The 21,171-nt window shown below is 34.1% G+C and overlaps 1 protein-coding gene across 1 annotated transcript in view; it reads left to right on the top strand.

The window, feature by feature from the left end:
• Nucleotides 1-1,380: 1,380 nt before the first annotated feature.
• LOC124353753 overlaps nt 1,381-21,171 on the top strand; it is a 54,359-nt gene continuing 34,568 nt past the window's right edge. The window contains exons 1-2 of the mRNA XM_046803742.1: nt 1,381-1,437; nt 13,869-13,899. Of these exons, the coding sequence (XP_046659698.1) occupies nt 1,390-1,437; nt 13,869-13,899 (79 nt within the window). The 5' untranslated portion in view covers nt 1,381-1,389. The remainder of the gene's footprint in view (nt 1,438-13,868; nt 13,900-21,171) is intronic.

Genomic DNA, 21,171 nt, shown 5'->3' with positions numbered 1-21,171 from the left:
TAGGACTGTAATATTATCGCGACAAAGCAGTGACTACGTCCGACGCCTGTTGACAATGTTAAGTTAACGAGATGCTGATGCAATGTTCAAAAATAGGCTGACTGAACAGAGACAAACTCTTTGAGGTTGTTAGCAACTCTAATAACCAAACTATTCTTTAGATAATAAATAATCCTTAAAATATCCCAAAAGGAGGGCTCTAAAGAACATAGGAAGGAGGTCAAATTAAACAGCTAGCAATCCCTAATTTGGAGTATTGCCGTCACGTCCAAGTGCTGAAGAAAGAGGAAGATCTACGACCAGGACCTCCTCACAGGTCACCGCATCCCAGAGGAAGAATATACAGGCCTTTGAGGCATAGGGAATCTAGCTAATACAGGATGTAATGGCTGGCCAACAAATAGACTGTATTGCTTCATCATTGTACTTAAAGGAAGAAGTTCAATACCGCTTTCCTTATACATTTCCTCTATTTCTATTGGAGGTGCATATTCTTATCACCTCTCAACATCCTATTCGGTATTGGCTAGTAAGACATTACACACACACACACACACACACACACCCACACACACACACACACACACACACACACACACACACACACACACACACACACACACACACATCGACATGAGATAGTTTGAACTGGTGGTAATTAAAATCTAAAATAACGTACACGTAACACCTGCTTTTCCTGCTTTTAAGGAAGTTACCTTAAAATATATATTTTTTAAATTAATATAACAATAACAAATATTTTCCACACCCAAAATCGATTGTACATATTAAGAGCAGCATAATATTAAAAAAAAAAAAAGGAAAATATCGAACTATTTGCTCCACAAATATGAAATATGAAATGGTGAGTTGCTATCTCCCTTTGAAAGCCAAAATTTGGTTACGCTATTACCAGCACAACTCAGAACGACCGTCGGCCAAAAATCGTGGTAAGTCCCGACCTCAAAGTTGGCCAAAAATCGTGGTAAGTACCGACCGTCTGCGTCAGCCAAAAATCGTGGTAAGTCCCAATCCCAAAGTCGACCAAAAATCGTGGTAAAGTAACGACCCCAAAGTTGGCCAAAAATCGTGGTAAATACCGACCGTCTGCGTCAGCCAAAAATCGGGGTAATTCCCGATCCCAAAGTCGGCCAAAAGTCGTGGTAAGTACCGATCGTTTACGTCAGCCAAAACTCGTGGCAAGTACCGACCCCAAAATCAGTGTAGCTAACTACTACCGACCCATAGGTAACGTGTGTGGCCGGGACCGTGGGCCTACTAACCCATAGCGACCGGGCACATTAGGATCGCCGGCCGACCATGGTATAACAGGACCTCAGCTCGTGGCGTATCGTGCAGCCAGTATACCCGCGTCCACCGCCCGACAACATGCTAGTGTACTCCAGGCTCGTCCGTGCTCTGGTCTTCGTGCTGCAGGTGAGTTGCGATTTGCGTTCCACGTGCCAAGTTTAAATATTATCATTATTATCACCATGTATAAGTGATTTTTTTTTAAATAAAGAAGGCTATAAACAAAGAAATTAAAAAAATTAAATTTAGTTAGGAGGAATAAAATATTGATGAAGCTCATATTAAATTTTATATTTTCAATTATAACAAAATACCATTCACGAAGTGCTCCATCTTTATTGTTTTCAAAGTAAAAAATTAAAGAAAACCACATTTTGTGAGTAATATTTTGTTACAATTGAAAATATAAAATTTAATGTGAGCTTGTTCAATATTTTATTCCTCCCAACTCAATTTTAGTTTTATTTTCTTTATGTGAAGCCTTCGTTAACACTTTTTTTAATCACTTAAACATTACTGTAGTGATAATAATAATAATAATACTTAAACTTGGCAAGTAGTTAATTAATTATGTATTTACCTCATTTTAAAATTCACTTTAAATATAGTGCCAGTAATACCTTATTAATAATGGTTTAGATCTATAATGCTTTAATCGTAACCTAAAGGAGTTGTTTAACTGTTTATAACAAACAGTGTTTTAGATTACAGAGTCAAAATTAGAATTTTAGATTCTAGTATTAAGGGTTATTATAGTTTTTTACAAACTCAAAGTCAAACATAGTAAATTATTAACATAAACTAAACTAAAATATGTTTCTGAAACAGCCGTTTACTTACTTTATTTCCAAGTGAGAGCTCAAAAGAGTAGAGACGTTGGCAATTACAAAACTACAGATAGTAGCGATTACCAATGTGGTCATCACATGATTGCAATTTATGTAGATTACTTCCTAAGTAGGTGCTCAAGCGTAACACTGTACAGCAATGACTCGAAAATTCTCAAATTCTTAATAGCCTATGGACATGATAGGACTTTCTCATATCTTTCGTTTGTGGACATTTCGCTCAAAATGATAATTATTTATTGCACTACTACCGTTCACTGTCCTACGGTATAATATTTTAAGTAATTTTTAACGTATAGTGCAGGAAAAAAGTTGATGAAAACACGGGATTTATAACACATCACATAAAAATAAATTTAGTAATGTGAATAAATCATGCTAATAGAAGACAAGACCCTATTTTCCTTGTACTGTATAAGCATTCAACCCGGTTTTTGTAATTGAGAAGTTAATGTTCCTTGGAAGAAATCGATCGTCAACCACGTCAGTTTTTGTGGTGGTTGTAATGGGAGGATGTCAAAAGGGTTAAAAACATAAAATAGTATTTTTTTTCTCAGGTCATATTTTTCTTAGTTTGAAACATTTAAACTATCAACATCAGCTAAACATGCGCAGACCATTGAGTGATGACTTTATCTAGTTGTCTGAAATTATTGTCTGAACTTATTATTTATGAGTCTGATGGTCGGTTAATTGTGTCAATCTAGGAACAATATAATTAGAAAACACGATCGTTTCATATTGTTAACCCTTTTAATATCCTCCCATTTCAACCTACTCCAAAATTAGTGCGACTGACAATTTCTGTCCTAGGAAAAACTCATCTATCGATAAAACAAGTTTGTGTGATTATACAGTGCAATTTGCCTCTCATAGACAATAACACAGCTAATAAAAGGTTTATTTTAAAACATACTTTATGTTACAATAACATTGGCGTACAGTAAAAGAGCAGCGGCCAAGATGGAAACTTGGGATGTAACACTATTACTTACAGCAGCAGTTTCACTGATGCACAGGAATTACTTCAAATTGTTTATTGTTGGTGTTAATTTCGAAAGGAGTAACTCTCTACAAACCTTTTCATTTCATATCTCACATGTGAGGAGCCTCCTCAATCTTTGAAAATTAATTGTGAATGAAACTCTAACTTATGAACGGTAAATAATAATCGGGGAAACCATCGACTAAGTTTGCAGTTAATGTTTTGGATGTGTTGATTATATTACATTGCATACATTTTTCTTTAAAAAAAAAACTATTTCAAAATTGATGGTCACTCTAATAACATTTATCAGGATTGAAATGAAGTATGAAATTCGAAAGGTTTTTGTAATTAGGACCAAGAAGAAATGTCTGAAGATAAGATAAGAATAAATTCTTTTTTTACAGTTTAAATGAATTACGACTTCTGGAAATAAAGTTTTTTAACGTTTTATAACTTGGGAAAATTAGATATTTTAATAAGGTATGATGTAAGAAATGACATAATTTACTATAAAATATTACTTAAGGAAATGAGGTTTTTGAAAATATGAAAGTTAATAAATTTAATAATCAATTTTTTTAAATACTAATTTAAATCCCAACAATTCTTTCAGAAATGACCAACACTAACTTATTTTATTTTTTTAGTGAGGTTCCAGGGCTGTGCAAAAAATGTAAATTTTAACCCAACCGATCAACAATTCCACCACCTTAAATTCTGATAGAACATTACAAATATTTGAAGGTCGATCATCGACTCTTCCCTTTTAGAACTAGGAGATAATACCAAGTACCGATATTCATGGTAGCAGGCTCTGTCTCTAAATGGCAGTTTCGAAGCGAACTGCATCATCTTCTCATTATGCTCATACCATTGCCTAAAATGTTTGATGAGTGTACAGTTTATTTGGATAAATCTCAGAATTAAAGTAAAGTAAAGTAAAGACGTCTCATTTTAGCAGGCGAAGTTAGGAGTAAGAAGTCCTCTCTAACACAACCTGGAGACCAACGGCTTAATGTTGACTTCCGAACCACCACCAATACCAATGGTTGGGCAGGCAGCCTGCATGCAAGAACAGGATCGCTCAGCGGTCACTCAATAAGGTGGTTCTTTAAAGCAACTAAACGAAATGTAATACTTTGAGCAGGATAATGGCTCACAGAATTGTATAGTAGTCCATAAATCCCACTCGGGGAGTCTGATTAACTCAAAGGGGCAAATGTTATGGGAACTTCTTAACAATACTTTCCTACCAATTTTCCTTCCTATTCTCTCGTGTCCGTTTCCTTCACCGCTCGTGTACTTCGCGATTATTTAGTGAGGATGTACAAAAACTGTTAAGAATGGCCTAATGAGAATGTCCAGCGTTATCGGGAACTATTTTCTTCAGGCTTACTCTTCTCGGAAAAACACACTGGAGTCAAAGCGCCGCGCCGTGCCGCCCGGCTGGAGTGTCTGCACTGGAGCGAGGAGACTCCTGGAGCAAGACGAACTATCGGTGGATTGACTGGAGCAAAGACCCAAGGAACTTAACAAAAAATTAAAATCCACTCTGGAATCTCACGATGTTTGTGCCCCCTTCATTTATATCTATCTACAACAACCAAATAAGAAACGGACTGATTTAACAACTTACTTAAAATAAATTAGCCCAATATATCACATACTCGTACAACTGGAAGCTTATTAAATCGACCAAATTAACACAGTTGGACTATTACAGAGTACAATCGGTGCAAATTGTGTGAAACTCCGCCGGTTGCATAATTATTATTTTGTTATTGATATTCATGTTAAGAATATCCGTTATTTTAGCTGTGCTATTAACAATCACAAATTTTTTCGGGAGTTGTTATTCGTGTTTTAGTTATATCTCTCTATGTCCCTCCCACCATTTCTTGTATTTTTCCGTACAAGCATTATTGTTTTGCGCTCATTACAAAGTGACTACACAATGCTTCACTTTACACTTGAGCTATTTAAAATTTTGAATATTGGTGATTTAAGTAGATCCATACATGTGGATCGTTTTCGCTAAGACTATTTTACTCCAAGTAGCACTTTCCAAGTTATTTCAATTTTTTATTTATATGTGACTTGTATACGTCATTTTATTTTGTTATTCTTCGGAAAAACTAACACTATAGATATCATTATAAGTATGAATTAAAAATGTTAATGTTTAGTTATTTTATAGGGAAATCCTTCAAATCCTGTAAAGCAGGAGTTCACTTAAGAGCCGGCTTTAGTAAAACGACATCGAGTCTTTCCTTATAAGGACAATGTTGAACCTCACGCCCATATTTTTATCGCTGCGTTATGGGACATTCTCATTTTAAAGATATAATTCCACTAACAACTCCAATTATTCTACGACTGAAATTAAGGTCGTAAAATGCATGAGGTTCAACATTGAAACTTGTTAGATAACAATCAAGTTGGCTGCCAGAATATTCTGTTCTTATGTTAGTAAATTATAGTGCATTTGTTTTACAGCTTTGATTATGTTATTTGTGTAACTATTATAATCAAAGTGGTATTGCAGTAACTGAAATACAAAGTAAAATAATTACTTTGCTTAGGTACCGTATTTAAGTACTACTTAATGTAGTAAGTCCAACTTGTGTTGATATTTAACAATTATAATTATTCAATATCCTGACAGTTGACGAAATGATGGGTGCCTAAGAAGACACTCTAATTAACAGTGCAGCTTTGACGTCACAGTTACACCCACATTCCCACTCTCGCCGCGGACCATGACTATGACCATGACCGTCTAACAGGAGCTACCCATGCGGTTTTCCCGGAAACAGACACTATTGAATTTAATGCCCAGTCCTGTACGGTATCTACCATGGGTTTATATACCTTCCCTACCGGTACAGGTGAAAGTGAGAGTGCATTTATACAGATTTACCAATTCCTTTTTCTTAACTGATATCGCTGACTCAGACAGTACTACGAAGAAAAATAGCTCTTATTAAAACTGCAGTCTTTATGATAATACCTATATGACTTATCTGAAAATAGAAAACCACGCAATTTCCGGTCATATCTTTTCTTCTTTGAACACAAGAAAGGTGTTAAAATTGCCCTTGGGTATTGGCACTTAGCGAATATCTGTGAAGGATGTGTCTTTCACTGCGAGGAAGTTAAGAGCGCATTGGGGTGACAGAGATCTTAGTGTAGAACTTAATGTTATTGTATGCAAGTATCTTGTACATTAATAAAAAAAACAATAAATAAATATATACAAAAACACTTTAACTAACAAGTCAATAATTTATAAACTTCAGCTACACAATTTTAATGATTACTTGTTTCAAGTTTGTTATTGACGATGGAAGGTTTGAAAGTATAATGGGATTTCGGACATTTCATCGTTATATGTTACAAAATATATAATACAACGTTTCGATCATTGAAGTCCATCCTTTTTTTCTTCTTTCTTTCTTTCTTCTGTTATGTATTAATTTCTCTCCCAACTTGATGAAGAGGATAAATTTCAATCCTCAAAACGTCGTACTGTATTCTTTTAATGATTGATTACATCTTGTATGTAAACAGTAACAGTCATTGCATGAAATTTCAAACGGGACAGTTTATGAAAATTCAAATTGATATGAGCTTTTACTGAAAAACACGCCGATTATGAGACAAATTTCAGGTGAACCATTATATGAACAATTGGATGGTATTTGCTATAGGCACAAAGCCGCACTTTCATAGGTGCTTGTCAACATATGAATAAAAAGTTTTGAAATATTTGGTTAAAGAATAAAGTAAAAGATTTTTGATTGCATTAGGGATCTCAATCTAATACATCGCACATTTATAAAATAAACTATATGTAACCCTTAGACGAGCCTCCAAAAAAATTGTTACACCAGGAACAATATCAAAACACGGATCTGAACTGAGCATACAGAAAACAGTGTTGTTAATTTCCCGCGCAAACCATTACACGAGTAAACTAATTACTAATCAGCTGATTCCTCCCGCAAGTGTGTCACGTGACCCGCATCACCTCCTAGAAAGCTGCGGTTTTCTCTACTTTTAGGTTATGTACCACAGTTAAGCGGTACATTTCCCGCTCTGTCACCAACGGAATTCGGTGCTGTCACTGTCGATTTTTTTCACGCTTCACATTACGACTATGGGAACAGGATTTGGCGTTATGCTGAAGATATTACTGTAACAAGTTAATATTACCGATTGCTACCGTAATGTTATGTCATCGCTCATTAAAGATATGACGTCACGCAAGCTGATGGATAGTCAAAAAAAGTCTTGTATGATCTATTAGTGAAGTTTCGAGTTGCATAGTTTCATCCGAAACTATCGATGCATAGCCTTCACATTTCATATGATAGTTATTTATCGTACAGCTACGACATCAATTGATTTTGTCAATTATAGTTTGTAATATTAGTACAGAATTATGTTATGTTTTACCGAAATATTAATTAAGTTAGAGTAATATAAACAGCAGTAGGAACTCCGAACATGAAATTACCGCACTCAAGAACAAATCTTAACAAGTTACGTGACTCAAAAGTTTCTTTTTAATAAAAAATATGGCTTTAGTAATTTGTTGGATGTTGACTAATCTTGCTTATGCAAGCTCATACTTTCATCGTTTAGTCATATACGTTGTTTCTACAATATATTATTCTTAACATAATCCATTATTAAGTATTGAGTAAGTTTTTTGTTAATAAGCAGATTTTACAGTCAATTATGTGGACTTGGAAACTTCGTTTAAGTATCTTTGAGTTTCTTCTACCACGAAACAGAAATAGACAAGCGTGATGATTATGGTTACAACTGTTACATTGTGTTTTGTAAAGATATCGTTTGAAAAGGAAAATAATCCATTATTTTTAAATTTAAAATGTGTTATCCAATTCAATTTGATTACTTATTTATTGTTCATTAAAGGGATTTTAAAAAATATCTTCCTACCATCAAAATATTTTTAGTTTTCTTGCTATAGAAACAATATGGGAAATTAAATAGCACACAAACTTATTATTTAATTCATATTATGACAAATGTTAGTATTTATCGAAATATTATACTCAAATGTCAATAGACAATTTAGTTAGACATATTTTAGTAAAAGAATTTAAAGTTAAACTTTTATATAGCTCAAATTGTGAATTACTTGTAGATATTGCAAATTGCTAATTTAATCAAAGTCTTCTTTCGCTTAAACAAATTACATCTTGATAGCAAAAACTTTTAATGACTTTGAAAAAAGAACAATTTTGTCATGGTCCCCAGGCATTACACCATTAATTTGTATCATATGGGATATAATTATATTGCATTACTAATTAAGCACTCATATATAAAAAATAATGTTCAAAGGATTTGTTCATTCATTTAATGTAGGCCTAATGAACTTCTATCTTTACTTCGTTCAGTTTCTGTACATTTAACATTTTTAAATACTAGAATTTTGATACATCAGTTTGGAAGAAAAGAAGTATAATACAAAATGAATAGTGCAATATGCGCAAAACGTAATGCAATAACAAAAAGTTAAAGTTATGATAGGTAATACATAAAATATAATGGGATCAAATACATTGGAATTCTTCTTCTTCTTCTTCTTCTGGTTTATAATTTACATTTTAAAGTTAAAGTACTACGTTCAAAATTATTGACGATAAAGATAGTGATCCTTCACACCCTAGCAAACTTTAATCTCCATAAATTTGTTTGCCCTTACTCATTGAGTTCTGTCAGCATAATAGGACAATACATCATTTTTTTAACTGTGAAATACGTATTACTATTTGATTCGAGATGGAAAAAATTTAAAAACCATGAATAAGGCAAGACAAAATATGACTGAATTCGAGTCTTATCTATAGTTAATGTGATTATAAGTTGTCTAAACTTCGTCTGTATTTTGATCTCACAACCACTTATCCATTAACAGGGTAAGCGTAAATATTTTCAGTAACGATTTCCCTAAATGACTGACGAGATATTAAAATAAAATGAATATTGGACTATTTGCATTTCGAGCATTTGTATGTATTGTTGAAATTATTTGAGAGTATATTGATATCTTGAAGTCTACATACTTGTTTGTGATTTATTGAGTTATTTTTAGTAGGTAATATGAAAAGAAATATTTTAAAATATCATCGAGCACGTGGTCCTGAAACCAACAACACTGTGAACTCCAAAAACTACGATCGAATTTGAACTTGCCCAACTCAAATATACAAATAAATACAATAATCATTAATTACATAAAATATGTGAAACGTTCATCAACAATACAACTCCCATTGTAACATTATAGATCAATGTAACAGTCATTGTGTTAATTTTAGTAAGTAATATCATAACCCTAATGAAATTCAAATTCCACTTCAAGAAATAACATAAATAACATTTGTAGGAACCATTGTATATGAAATAAGTCACGTAATTGATTCAGATTGAAAATTATGTAGCGTTAACATGAAGTTACGATAAGATTATGTCATCACGCAACACTATTACCATAAAGTGAAATGGATCTAAGCGTTTACTAGAAGCCTAAACAAAATAACCGTGTAATTCACGAACAAATTATCTTTGCGAGAACTCGTCACTAGTTTTAGGACTTCTCAGCTCATTCCGTCTTCTTTACAGTTGCCAAATGTCATCATAAAACTGCAATAAAGCATCGTCTCGAGTTCGTAGAGTCCCGCTGTTTCCCACGGCTACGCAGTTCCTCCTGCCACCGACAGGGGCGTTACCGACTATGGCGTGTCACACGATTTTAATTTCCGTATCCGGATGGTGTAAACGGCGAGGCAGTGGGTCGCTAGAACGGTGCCTGCCATTATTGTTAATAAACTGGTATCCGCCAATCCACATCGTTTACAACAAACGTGATGTTGCGCGTGCGCGGAGATTTAATACCACCGCGCCGCGCTGTGGCGCTACTACGCAACCGGACCACGCATGTGCAGTTACAACGCCTTTTAAATTTATACCGAATTTATATTTAGATGGTTTGGGATTGTTTTGGGATGTCATAATTGGATAGTAAGGAACTTAGTTTCAATACCTCAGTTTAAATTAAACTAATTGTTGTTAACGTTTTGAGTTCTTGAAGAGTGAGTTTTCTAGGCAATTCGAATTAAAAATAATTATTCTTTGTGATTCCAACTTATATGAGACAATGGTCTAGATACTACCTTAACTGAAATTCAAATGGGTCTAATTTATAATTTTCGCATGAGCGTAGTTGGGGATTTTTTTCCGAAGAAAATATATGTTTTCCCTTAACTGTTTCATAACATCCTTACTATCTTATAGTAAATGTTTTTTGTATAGTTGGTTTGTATAATTTTGTGTATGCAGTTTGTATAATCTCGTCACTGTTATCAATTCAACCGATCTCAAATTTGAAAAAAATGTCAAGACAATGGTTCATGGCAATAAGAGCAATGACGAATACTGTTCAAAAAGTGAGATTTACTGTTTCCATGGTCAATTTGTATTTCAAAACTTCTTTTAATTAATTTTCTTCTGTGTTCGGCATTGAACTCTTTATTCAGTCATTCTTTTTACAGTGATGCAATCTAACACGATAATTCGAAACCTCAAAGTTTATATTGTAACTCACACAGATGGATGGAATATAGAAAGAGATCTCCAAAGGAAAGTAACACTTTACATAATTTAAGTCTGCACTTTTATGTGTTAAATTTTATAAATAATTGCGCTGAGCAAATTAAATTTTGCCTGAATAATAAATTAATAAGAGGTGCTGTTAGTTTCTATTTGTTTCTCGTATTGTTTGTGGTTATGGTTTTGAAACTTATATAAATTTGAGTGAACTCAAGCTGTAATGGGGAGGGAGGGGTAATGTTAAGACATCCTCTGATGGGAAGATATATCTAAATATCGCCTTCTCTTGAGGCTACATACTAATGCAATAGGCAATCGCATTTTGTGAAGCTTAAACGGTACCTCAGTAATTACACTACAGCTATTACGAAAATAATAACCAAGTTCACGTTAATCCTGCACATTTGCAATATGTGTTTTTTCTTCTGCTACTTGGTTGATGCCTGCTATTGTGATTCAGATACATTAACATTTAACTTTGTTTAATGGTCAAGCAGCCCAGTACCTTCCCATCCTCCTGAAATTGGGACATCCTCCCAGACCAAAGTCATTGCGGACAGGGTGTAGTTTAGGACTGTCAGTAAAATTTTATCGTTTCCGCGAATATTTTAACAAGTAAGTGCTTAAGGATGTTCCCTGAGGAAGTCCATAGTGACGTCCCCGCCCCAGTAGGCCACCGAGGTCGGAATGCCAATTGTCGGCGAGTGCGAGACCGATGGACAAACCCGATCCCGCTGCAGATTTGTCACGGACAAGAGATACACAAACACGCAGACAACACAACAGACAACAGACAGCAGACAAACAACTGGGTCACAGCTCGACTCAACTTGCGCGCTCTTCGTGACAAGCGGGCCAACTTCTGGCTCCTGCCAGTTGTTATACGTAACTGTAATAGGCTGTAATACCGTGTTGTTATTTCAGGCACAGAGCTTGTGTTTTAGTCTTCCTGTTTACAGAGGCCGCTGCCTAATGTGACCTGCTTATTTGTGGTTTCTCTGCCTCTTCTCTGTCCTGAACAGCATTCTTCATCGTCCTAAAAATAGCAAAATCAATTTTTTGTTCTTTTATTCATAAAGATCAGAGTAAATAAATTGCGTTAATTGTGTGTAAAGTTTCATAATTTTTATTTTGAAAAGCCGGGTAGTTAAATTTGACATCATAATTTAATGTAAAATAAAAATACTTTTAAGAAGTATAAACCACCTGCAGCATTTTTATTATTTTTTATTCGTACTATTTACGTTTCAAATTCAGAGAATTCATCTTCAGGTACTATGGTGAAGAATTTAAAAAAACCAATAATTGAACTAAATTAACACGTGTTGTAACTAACTTCGTGGCTAAATGTTGTAATCAATTTATATTGTTACAAATGCTTATTTTATTGATTTTAGAAATTACTTGTATATTATTTTCCGTTTTATTTTTTTTACTCTCAAGGCAAGTAATTTAGGAAATCTCAAATTGCACTTGCTCCTATAAATATCGTTATATACACACATCAAATACGGATTGGTATAGGTACGACGTTTTGCCGAGGTTGAGATCATACCCATCACGAGGAGGGATGGTGGACTCTATCGCAATCGCGTTGGCAGAAGCGTTCACCCTCACGTCTAGATTAAAAAAACCTTAAGATGTAGGCATACTCATCCACTCCAATAGTCATCATCCACATTTAACAAAACCTATAGATCCTTTAGCTCAACATCTCGACATTTGCTCCATTGGTTTGTCCAGATGTAAATGATACATCACCTGGCTATTTCTATACCCAGTGTGGGTTGACACCAGCGAATCTATTATACGAATTAAACACAACACTAACACGGATAGAGCATAAAGAATCTTAAGGGAATATTTAAATAAGGGCATATGTACAATCAACATTAACAAAACATGTATGTTTGGTTATATATCATTTTTTAGTTTAGTAATATAAAAGCAATATTGTTATACTATTGTCGTGTCCTGTGTGGGAGAATTTTGGTCACTGTTGTATAGCTTTAACGACAAAAAGAATTAATTCTTAGAAATGTAATTAACTTATACACATGACGTAGCTATGTTGGGAAGAGTTTGTTCAATGTGAACGTTAAATTAGCTCCAGCACACCTTTCTCTTAGTGCAGGGTCTGGAATTTGACGCTGTCACGGTCTTAACTCCTGGAATCTGGAGTAATGATCGTCCGAACATTACTGAATCTGAAGAGATCCAGAAAAAGTCGCCGACGACGAAGCTAAAAGTGAACTCTCTACATTGTTTCGACATCAGAGACACCAAGGCTACAACATATTATAATGTAATTTGGGTGAAGAGGTATTCTCATTGTCTCATCAGGTGCACAATTGGGTGCACTACAATGTTTTAGACACTATCTCTAACCACGGTGGAGCAACCGAGTTTCCTACACGTAATGTAACTATGATGGGAAGGGTTTATCCTTCTTCGTCCTTTAAGTCTGTGACAAAGGCAGATACCAGACACTGCACTAAGAGGAAGGTGAACTGGAGCTAAACTCAACGTTCACGTGATTAACTTTATTGTTATTTATTATTAGAGCTATGATACGAAGGCGTTATTGCTATTAATTATTCATTGTTCCATAACTCACGCGAATTAAACTTTTATTTTCTTATTTTACCGTTAGAAGAAATGATCACCTGATACCTTGACAGAGAATATCGGAGCGGAGGGCGAGAATTCCCTCTATTGTGGGCGAATTCGGTGCGGAGGATGAGAATTCCCTCTAGTGAGGGAGAATTTAGTGCGGAAGATGAGAGAATTCCCTCTATTGTGGGCGAATTCGGTGCGGAAGATGAGAATTCCCTCTAGTGAGGGAGAATTTAGTGCGGAGGATGAGAATTTCCTCTAGTGTGGGAGAAAATCTGTGTTGAGGGCGAGAATTCCACTAGTGTAGCAAGACGCTTTACTGCACGAGATGACTATGATTTTTTAGTTTCTGTAAGTTTTAAGTTCAAAAATTTACAACTATCACTTTTGCCTTTAACTAGCCATAGTATTTTAAACCTGTGTGGATAGCAAATAAATTATTCTCTTCTATGTTTCAGATAGTCTTAGTATCTTCCCAGGACTATGATGGTAAGTCCTAAAAGATCTACTCTTTTAGAAATCTTTCTCAAAGACATGTATGTAATGGTGATTTAGAAATGCACTCTGCCTCGATTATAAGTAAAATGTATAGTTTATTTAATTAATATTAGATTAATTTTTAACTATACAGGGTTAACACACTGCCAGCCCCAAATGACTAGTAGTCGAGTGGAGTAAAGTTGTGCAGAAAATTGATTCAAAGAATATTATAACTTTTTAAATTAGATATTTGAATGACAATTTTAGAATTGTGATTTAAATATCGGAGTGTCATATTTTTAAGCCTCAGATATTTGTAATGCACATTGTGGATCATAATGGTGTTAAGTTTATGCAATATATACATTGTGACGAAATAACAAATAATTACAATATGTTTCATGAATACAGCTTTTACATTTACACTTATATGGCTCAATCAGTAACAAACTAAAATGAGTAAAGTTGTATGACAAATAATAAATTTAATATAATCAGAAACAAAACAAAAATTGAGGTTACGTCGTCTTTTTAACAAGTTGTAGTAGATATACGAGTATAACTTACGAATTTGAACTGTTATCGAGGGTTTAATTTTAACACTCGAAATCGAGCATGATTTTAAATTGTGGTTTTTTTCAATTCCTTTACAGTGGACCTAAATACCATAAACAAAGATTTCTACACATATTAAAACTAAACATGATTCCGTACTATTCAACCAAAATACTCGGGGTGTAAAGAAATATGTGGATGTATTTAAAAATTTACAAAGTAACCTATGCTAACTTAAGCTTTTAAATTCAGCATATTACTCTTTTTTAACGCTGCGTTTTTCAAGAGAAAACCATATACAAGCATATATTATTTGAGCGGATTTAAAGTAAAACATGTTAAATCAACTCCTGGGCCAATTATTTTAAAAGCCGGATGTTTGAGACGGGTTTGCTGTTGCCATATATTGAATGGAAAATACGAAGTTTTGTAATTAATCTACTATGTACTTTGTATCCGTTAACGTCAAGTATTAATTAAATTAGCGGTCCAGTTAATACTACTATTGAAAAAGAGCTGAAGAAAGGACTATTAAATTATGAACAGTTTGAAGTAAAATTAGATCTATATCTACTATAGAGTAAATTAATTTGTGTTGTTTAACTTCTTTTATATAATGCTCAGCCATGGTGCGTATTAAAATACATTTCTTCTTCTACCCCTTCTTCTTGGCGATCTCATAGATGTTTACAGTCTAATAGCTGTTAAAGTCTTGACTGTCTTTGATCCATTCATGAAAATAGTTTTATTTTAACAGTGGATAATGAATTTATAGAACTTGAAATTTTAATACAATCTCTTTCTTTCTCAAAAATAAAGTACATCGCCTCCAGGTAAAGTGCACTATTGCAAATATAGTGTTTAGAAATTGAAGATACTGTAGTTAATGCATTGTATTTGATGTAATGGATATCACTTGCTTTTGGATATGAATTTCCGTAGTTTAATAAATAAACCCCGTTTTAACTTAGGGTATAGTTGAAATATTCGGATACATGTTATTAAAAAAGGGTATAAATAAATAATAATAATGTATAAATAAATGTATAATATAATGCAATAATATTATTACATTATTTTACTAAATCATATTTGTGTGCATTTGGTTGGAAGTTGAAAAGAGGTGATGTTTTAATTCAATGGCAGTTGAGCCTATTATTCTTATAAAAAAAGGAAAAAGTTAACCTACTAAATCACGACTTCGAGCCCAAGCTTTCTTCACGATTAAAAGACGCATTCTACCAGAAAATTAATGTAAGTTTTAAACTTGAAAATTCTGCATTAGGGAAGAGCCGATTGAATTTAAATTTCATTAATTCCTTATGAGTATGGTTGACCAATATTTTAGCATAGTTTAAAATGTGTTCCACTATTGGTCTAGGCTAAGCAGTCACAATACTATTTTTGAATGAACCGTCCCGAAGACCAATTCTACAACTATGTCATGATGATTAAGAGTAGTTATGTAATATACTGTAAAATTAATTTCAAATATTGAAATACAGAAGCAAGATTAGAAAGGCTCTAGGGCAGAAAGAAGAGAATGCATCCTTTTTGTAAGAATTTAAAACCGAATCGTTGACTGCGTGTAATTTGTTGGCCCTCAATTAGGCTTTCAGCAGACGAGTTAAATCGATTTCATTCCAGTGCTGATATTTATGAATGGAAAAGGCATTGTACAAGAATAGCAATGAACGAGAATGGCCCGTTATAACAACGCCCGCTTCCGGTGGAACGATCTGTGCAGTTTACTTACTTCCGGTGAGTCTGCAGGATCTGGCATCTTGCAACAACGGAGTAGAAGACAAACCTTCTGGTTCAGTGTTCAGACCACAACATCAGAAATAAGAAGAATGCTATAGTCTATGTTTGCATGAGTAACATTGCCGTCGATGCCATAGGCGAGTAAGATACATATATGAGTAAAAATGCGCCCAGTATTAATTATTTCATATTGATCAAATTCTTAGAAGCAGCCTTTAATTTAATTTTACCTATGTTTGATTGCGTAGGTCCAAAATACTCTCAATGAAATAGATATCTAAATAAAAGAGAACTTTCTATTCTATTAACTTATATTTCAGTGAAAGCTCCCAAGTGTAGGTAAACAGAATCACAAGATGTGACGTCTTATACCAAACGTACGACAAACCATAGTTCAAAGAAAGTTTTGAGTTTGGGGTTAATGATTCTTAGCTGTAGGATTAACAGCTTACGGGAATTCAGTTAAAAAGAAGGATTGAGCAATGAACACACCGATTAATCAAAAAGCTCGGTATTTTGAGAAAAATATATCGTTAAAGTTAAAGAAGATGATCCAATACCAAACTTTGGCACATAATTTCACATTGATCCAGAGACCAAGTGATTAATCAAGAGTTATGGAAACTCAGAAATGTGAAGTAGGCTACCCAAGCAAATTTCCTAAGCATACTTGTTTGTTAAATATTCTTTTTGGATTTTTAATGTTAAAATACAAAATTATATAAACTGTTTGGTAACTGACACTTCGATATTATATAAACGCGGTTAATGCTTCAATTCTTCTATTGATTGGCATTTTCAAATCAAACTGAGGTTTTTTAAAACATTGGATTGACGAGTTTCCATCTGTAGCAATCGACCACTCCATCCACGAATTCAATGAAACACGTTTTTAGAATAATCCCTACTGATAAAATAATTAATTGCTCTTTAGGGCAGCAACAACATATTTCTTCTCAATTTCTTCAACAATAATTTAAGTTAATTAAATGATTATGATTAATGACATGCCAGTCTATACTTTCAGACTTTATAACTTGTAACACTTGTATTCAGCAAATACGTTCTGTAAAATTGTGTGTTGACAAATAAAGTTGTAAATGGGCACATTCATAAGGGCTCCAAATTAATTGCAGTGCAAGTAGTATTTTATTATTACTTTTGATTCAAACGGAAGACAACTCGAATTTGGTAATCCGTTGTGGCACATCACGGGAAGGAAGTATCTGTTGTCACTTACCTTCCGTTACCTGGACATCCTGGTGTCTTGATGCCGACGATCCTCCAGGATACGGATAGACCGGCTCCTCTCCTGCCGAGCAGCCGGAGTCGTTATCCTCGCTTGCCATCCATCCATGGATCATCAAACACTCAGGACAGGTAGTCGACATTCCCAGGACTTATAACCTGTAACGTCCTTAGGGGCCCGGTTATGTCTTACCATTAGAGAGTTTTCACAGGGAAATGGGTTATTACGGTCGCCTCGCAATAACACCCAACAAATGTACCCTCCATAGAACCTTTATAATAAAGAAGTTTTTTTCCTTTAGCCAACAATTTGACAGCCTGGAAATTAAGAATTTGATACATATTCTCTGCCAGGAGCCGACCAGGAAATGTCTTATCCCGATATGGAAAGACCACAGATGACGAACCCAAGACTGGATAAACATTCATCGATTTAATGTAATGTTTAACTTTCTAATGTTTCCTTCAAACTCTTTTCGTCATTGCTCTCATGAAACTGTTAAGCTATGTCTATACAACATGGGCATTACACTTGATTATTTCTTTTTTTAGGATTGTATGAGTATTGACTTCTAAACTGTATAAACGTGTATGTGTCGTTTATACGTAAACGTCGAACGACACATACACTATATATGTAAACGTCGAAGCATTGTCATACTCAACAATGCTTCACCATGGATATGAAACTAAAAGCAACTGTTTTAAGCGAGTTACTTATTTTGTTAATCTCTTTCTAGAATGGTGTAATTATGAGCTATTTCTTAAATTTGTAAGCTGATTTGAAGGAATTAATTTAGGATTTCTTTCCGCTTAAGGCAATGCTATCTGGTTCCTTCGGAAGAATGTTTTACAGATCTTTTAAGACCTTAACTCTCTACTTGGCCGTATAAAGCGAGTGTGTGTCACACTACTAAGGTTAAACACAGTCAGTGTTATCTATCTAAATGGATACATGCTGTAAACAGGATTAAGTGCTTTCTATGGTAAATAAATTTTTTATTTAGAAATAGTATATTCTTCTAAACACGGGCTGGTAGTTGAATCATAATACGAATCAAGTAATTCGAGATGTCACGTATAGTAAAACAATTTGTCAACATACAAAACTTTAAAAATATTGTTTGTAGTTTATACTTATGTACCTAAGTAATTAGTTATTTAGGCACCCAACTAATACAATCGTTTTTAAGTACGGTAAATAAATAGATAAATATCAATTTAAAATTACATTTTGGTCACGTGGCACCTATCTTCGGTTCCTCGACTGTGGCCGACTTTCTTTGAATATCGAAGGGGAGTTAGAAATGAATATTTTTTCTTTTAGAAATTAAGTTGGCAATATATAAACATGTATACGTATAAACATCACACCTTTTCGTTTATTGTTAATTTGCGTGTGAATTTGGTATAATGACTGTCAATCTTTCTGTATACCTCGATTGTGATTACAGAAATATGATTCGGTTTTCTTGCATATTATATACGATGATTCTATATTGTGAATCAATAATCAATGTTTTCTTCAATTAATAGTCGTCTGATATTCTTCCTACTTTAATAATATTGTCCAGAGCACATTGTACTTAAACTAAGTATGATTACTTTATAGCTGACCGTCATTTCTTAGGTAATAGGAAATGAGTAACAGCTTTTAAATTAAATTTAAATTTAATTCAAATTGCCAAGACTAGAACTAACGGTTGCGTTATGTTGGTTATAGACTGAATAGCAAGTTTCTGTATGTTCATGAGCTGCGATACGACACGGTTCTTTTTAAATGTACAGTTAAAATATATGTCTATAAATTTTTCAACTTTATCTCCATTAATAATTATTTAAACCAAAAATAATTATTTAATACAAAAGAAAATATAACTACAACAGCTCAACGTAGAAGTTGCAGACAACACTATCTCAACACGATGTCAGGCAGCAAAGAACAGAATCAATTTTGCAGCGCTCTTAGTGGCTAAGACTAGAACTAACGATTGTATTATGGTGGCTATAAAGTGAACAAATCTACCTTAATGACCTTAATTATTCGTAATATTATGGTATATGTATCATTTTAAAAATAACATGAATATAATATATCCAAACACTTTAACATTTTTTCGACATTTAGTTACACAGGGCAAAATTCGCAAACCACTTATCTAATTTTTACAATATTATAACAGCATCGTTTTATAATACGTAATAGGTGCACAACATGATCGCGTGAAATGCCACACGAAATTGCTGAATCCAAGTAACGTCTCGAATATTTACAAATATTTGTGATCATCTTACCCTAGCGACTAATTCCTATAATACATTGTTTTTAGGAGACATGGAAAACTTTTCTTTTATATATTGTGGCGCGGTTGTTTGTGGCAGTGTCATATTCCAGACGCTGCACTGAGAGGAATGTGAACAAAATTAGTGTCACCAATCAACTTGCAGTATGATGTCTGTATACATTATTGCCATATATTTTGGTGTTGCTTCCTGCCTACGACTTTTTTGGCATGTATTATACTTTTTCCTTACCGAAAACAAACTGCTTACTATGTATTAAGTAAGTAAAAGTAAAGTAAAGTAAAGAATGTCTTATTTTACCAGGCGAAGTTAGGGCTAAGAAGCCCTCTCTAACACTTAACCTGGGGACCAACGGCTTAAAGGTGACTTCCGAACCACCACCAATGGCCGGGCAGGCGGGCCACTTGCAAGGACAGGATCGCTCAGCGGTCACCTGTCCAAGCAGCAGCCACGCTCGGCGTTGCTTGATCTGGTTATCTTGCGATAACCGCCGTACCCACTACACTGCGCCACTGGCCAGTAGATAGTGTTTGAGAAAACACTAACATGGTAGATAGTGTTTGAGAAAATTTAAATTGTATTTAAATTTGAATAAACAAAATAGTAAGCTCCATGTCCTGAAGGTTGGGCCACGAGCCGGCTGTACTGGCGGTTATCTTTATTATAGCCGCATAAGGACAAGGATAAACCTCACGTTTACGTCCCTATTTGGGCGTAGAATCAAGGAAGATGCCTCATTATAAATATATATAATCACAATACATCCATCAGTATTGTAGTTTTTAGATATTTTAAAGGTCTTCAGAAATTAAATTCAACTTTTCTGTTTAAAAATACTTAAAAAATAGGTATACTTAAGAAGGAAAACGAAAACGTTCGGCCACGTATTACTTATTGCTTTGAAGGGAGGCGTCTCCCATAATGCTACAATAAAATATGAGGGCGGAAAAGTGTTTGAGGTGTAATATTATTTTATGGTTTAAAATTAAAGGCAGCTTTAATTGAAGAGGATTATTTGCTGTAGAGATAAATAATTAATTTCTTAACATAACGAACACATACTGCGTTTCACAGACCAGCAAAGGTCAAGTTCGTATGTTTTCAGGAATAGGCTCAAAGCCACAGAAGCCTCTGATCAATCTGAGAAGTTCTTACAACATTCTGTAATATTAAAGATGTACTATTTTGCGTTTCTTGTTTAATAACAACGACAATTTGGAACCTAGATGACATTCATGTAAGTCTATTAAAATTCAAGAAGACTTTTTCAATCTCAGTTCTTAAAAGTTTACGCGACCAGTATCTTAACTATGTTTTTCGGTCAACACCGTGTCGAAACATGTTCACATAATTAAAACTCTAGGGTCTCTCTGTCATATTTTGGTTTAATATATGTCGACTGAATGACTT

Source organism: Homalodisca vitripennis, chromosome 2, assembly GCF_021130785.1.
Source record: "Homalodisca vitripennis isolate AUS2020 chromosome 2, UT_GWSS_2.1, whole genome shotgun sequence".
Lineage (NCBI taxonomy): Eukaryota > Metazoa > Arthropoda > Insecta > Hemiptera > Cicadellidae > Homalodisca > Homalodisca vitripennis.
This window is presented reverse-complemented; position numbering and strand designations above follow the sequence as displayed.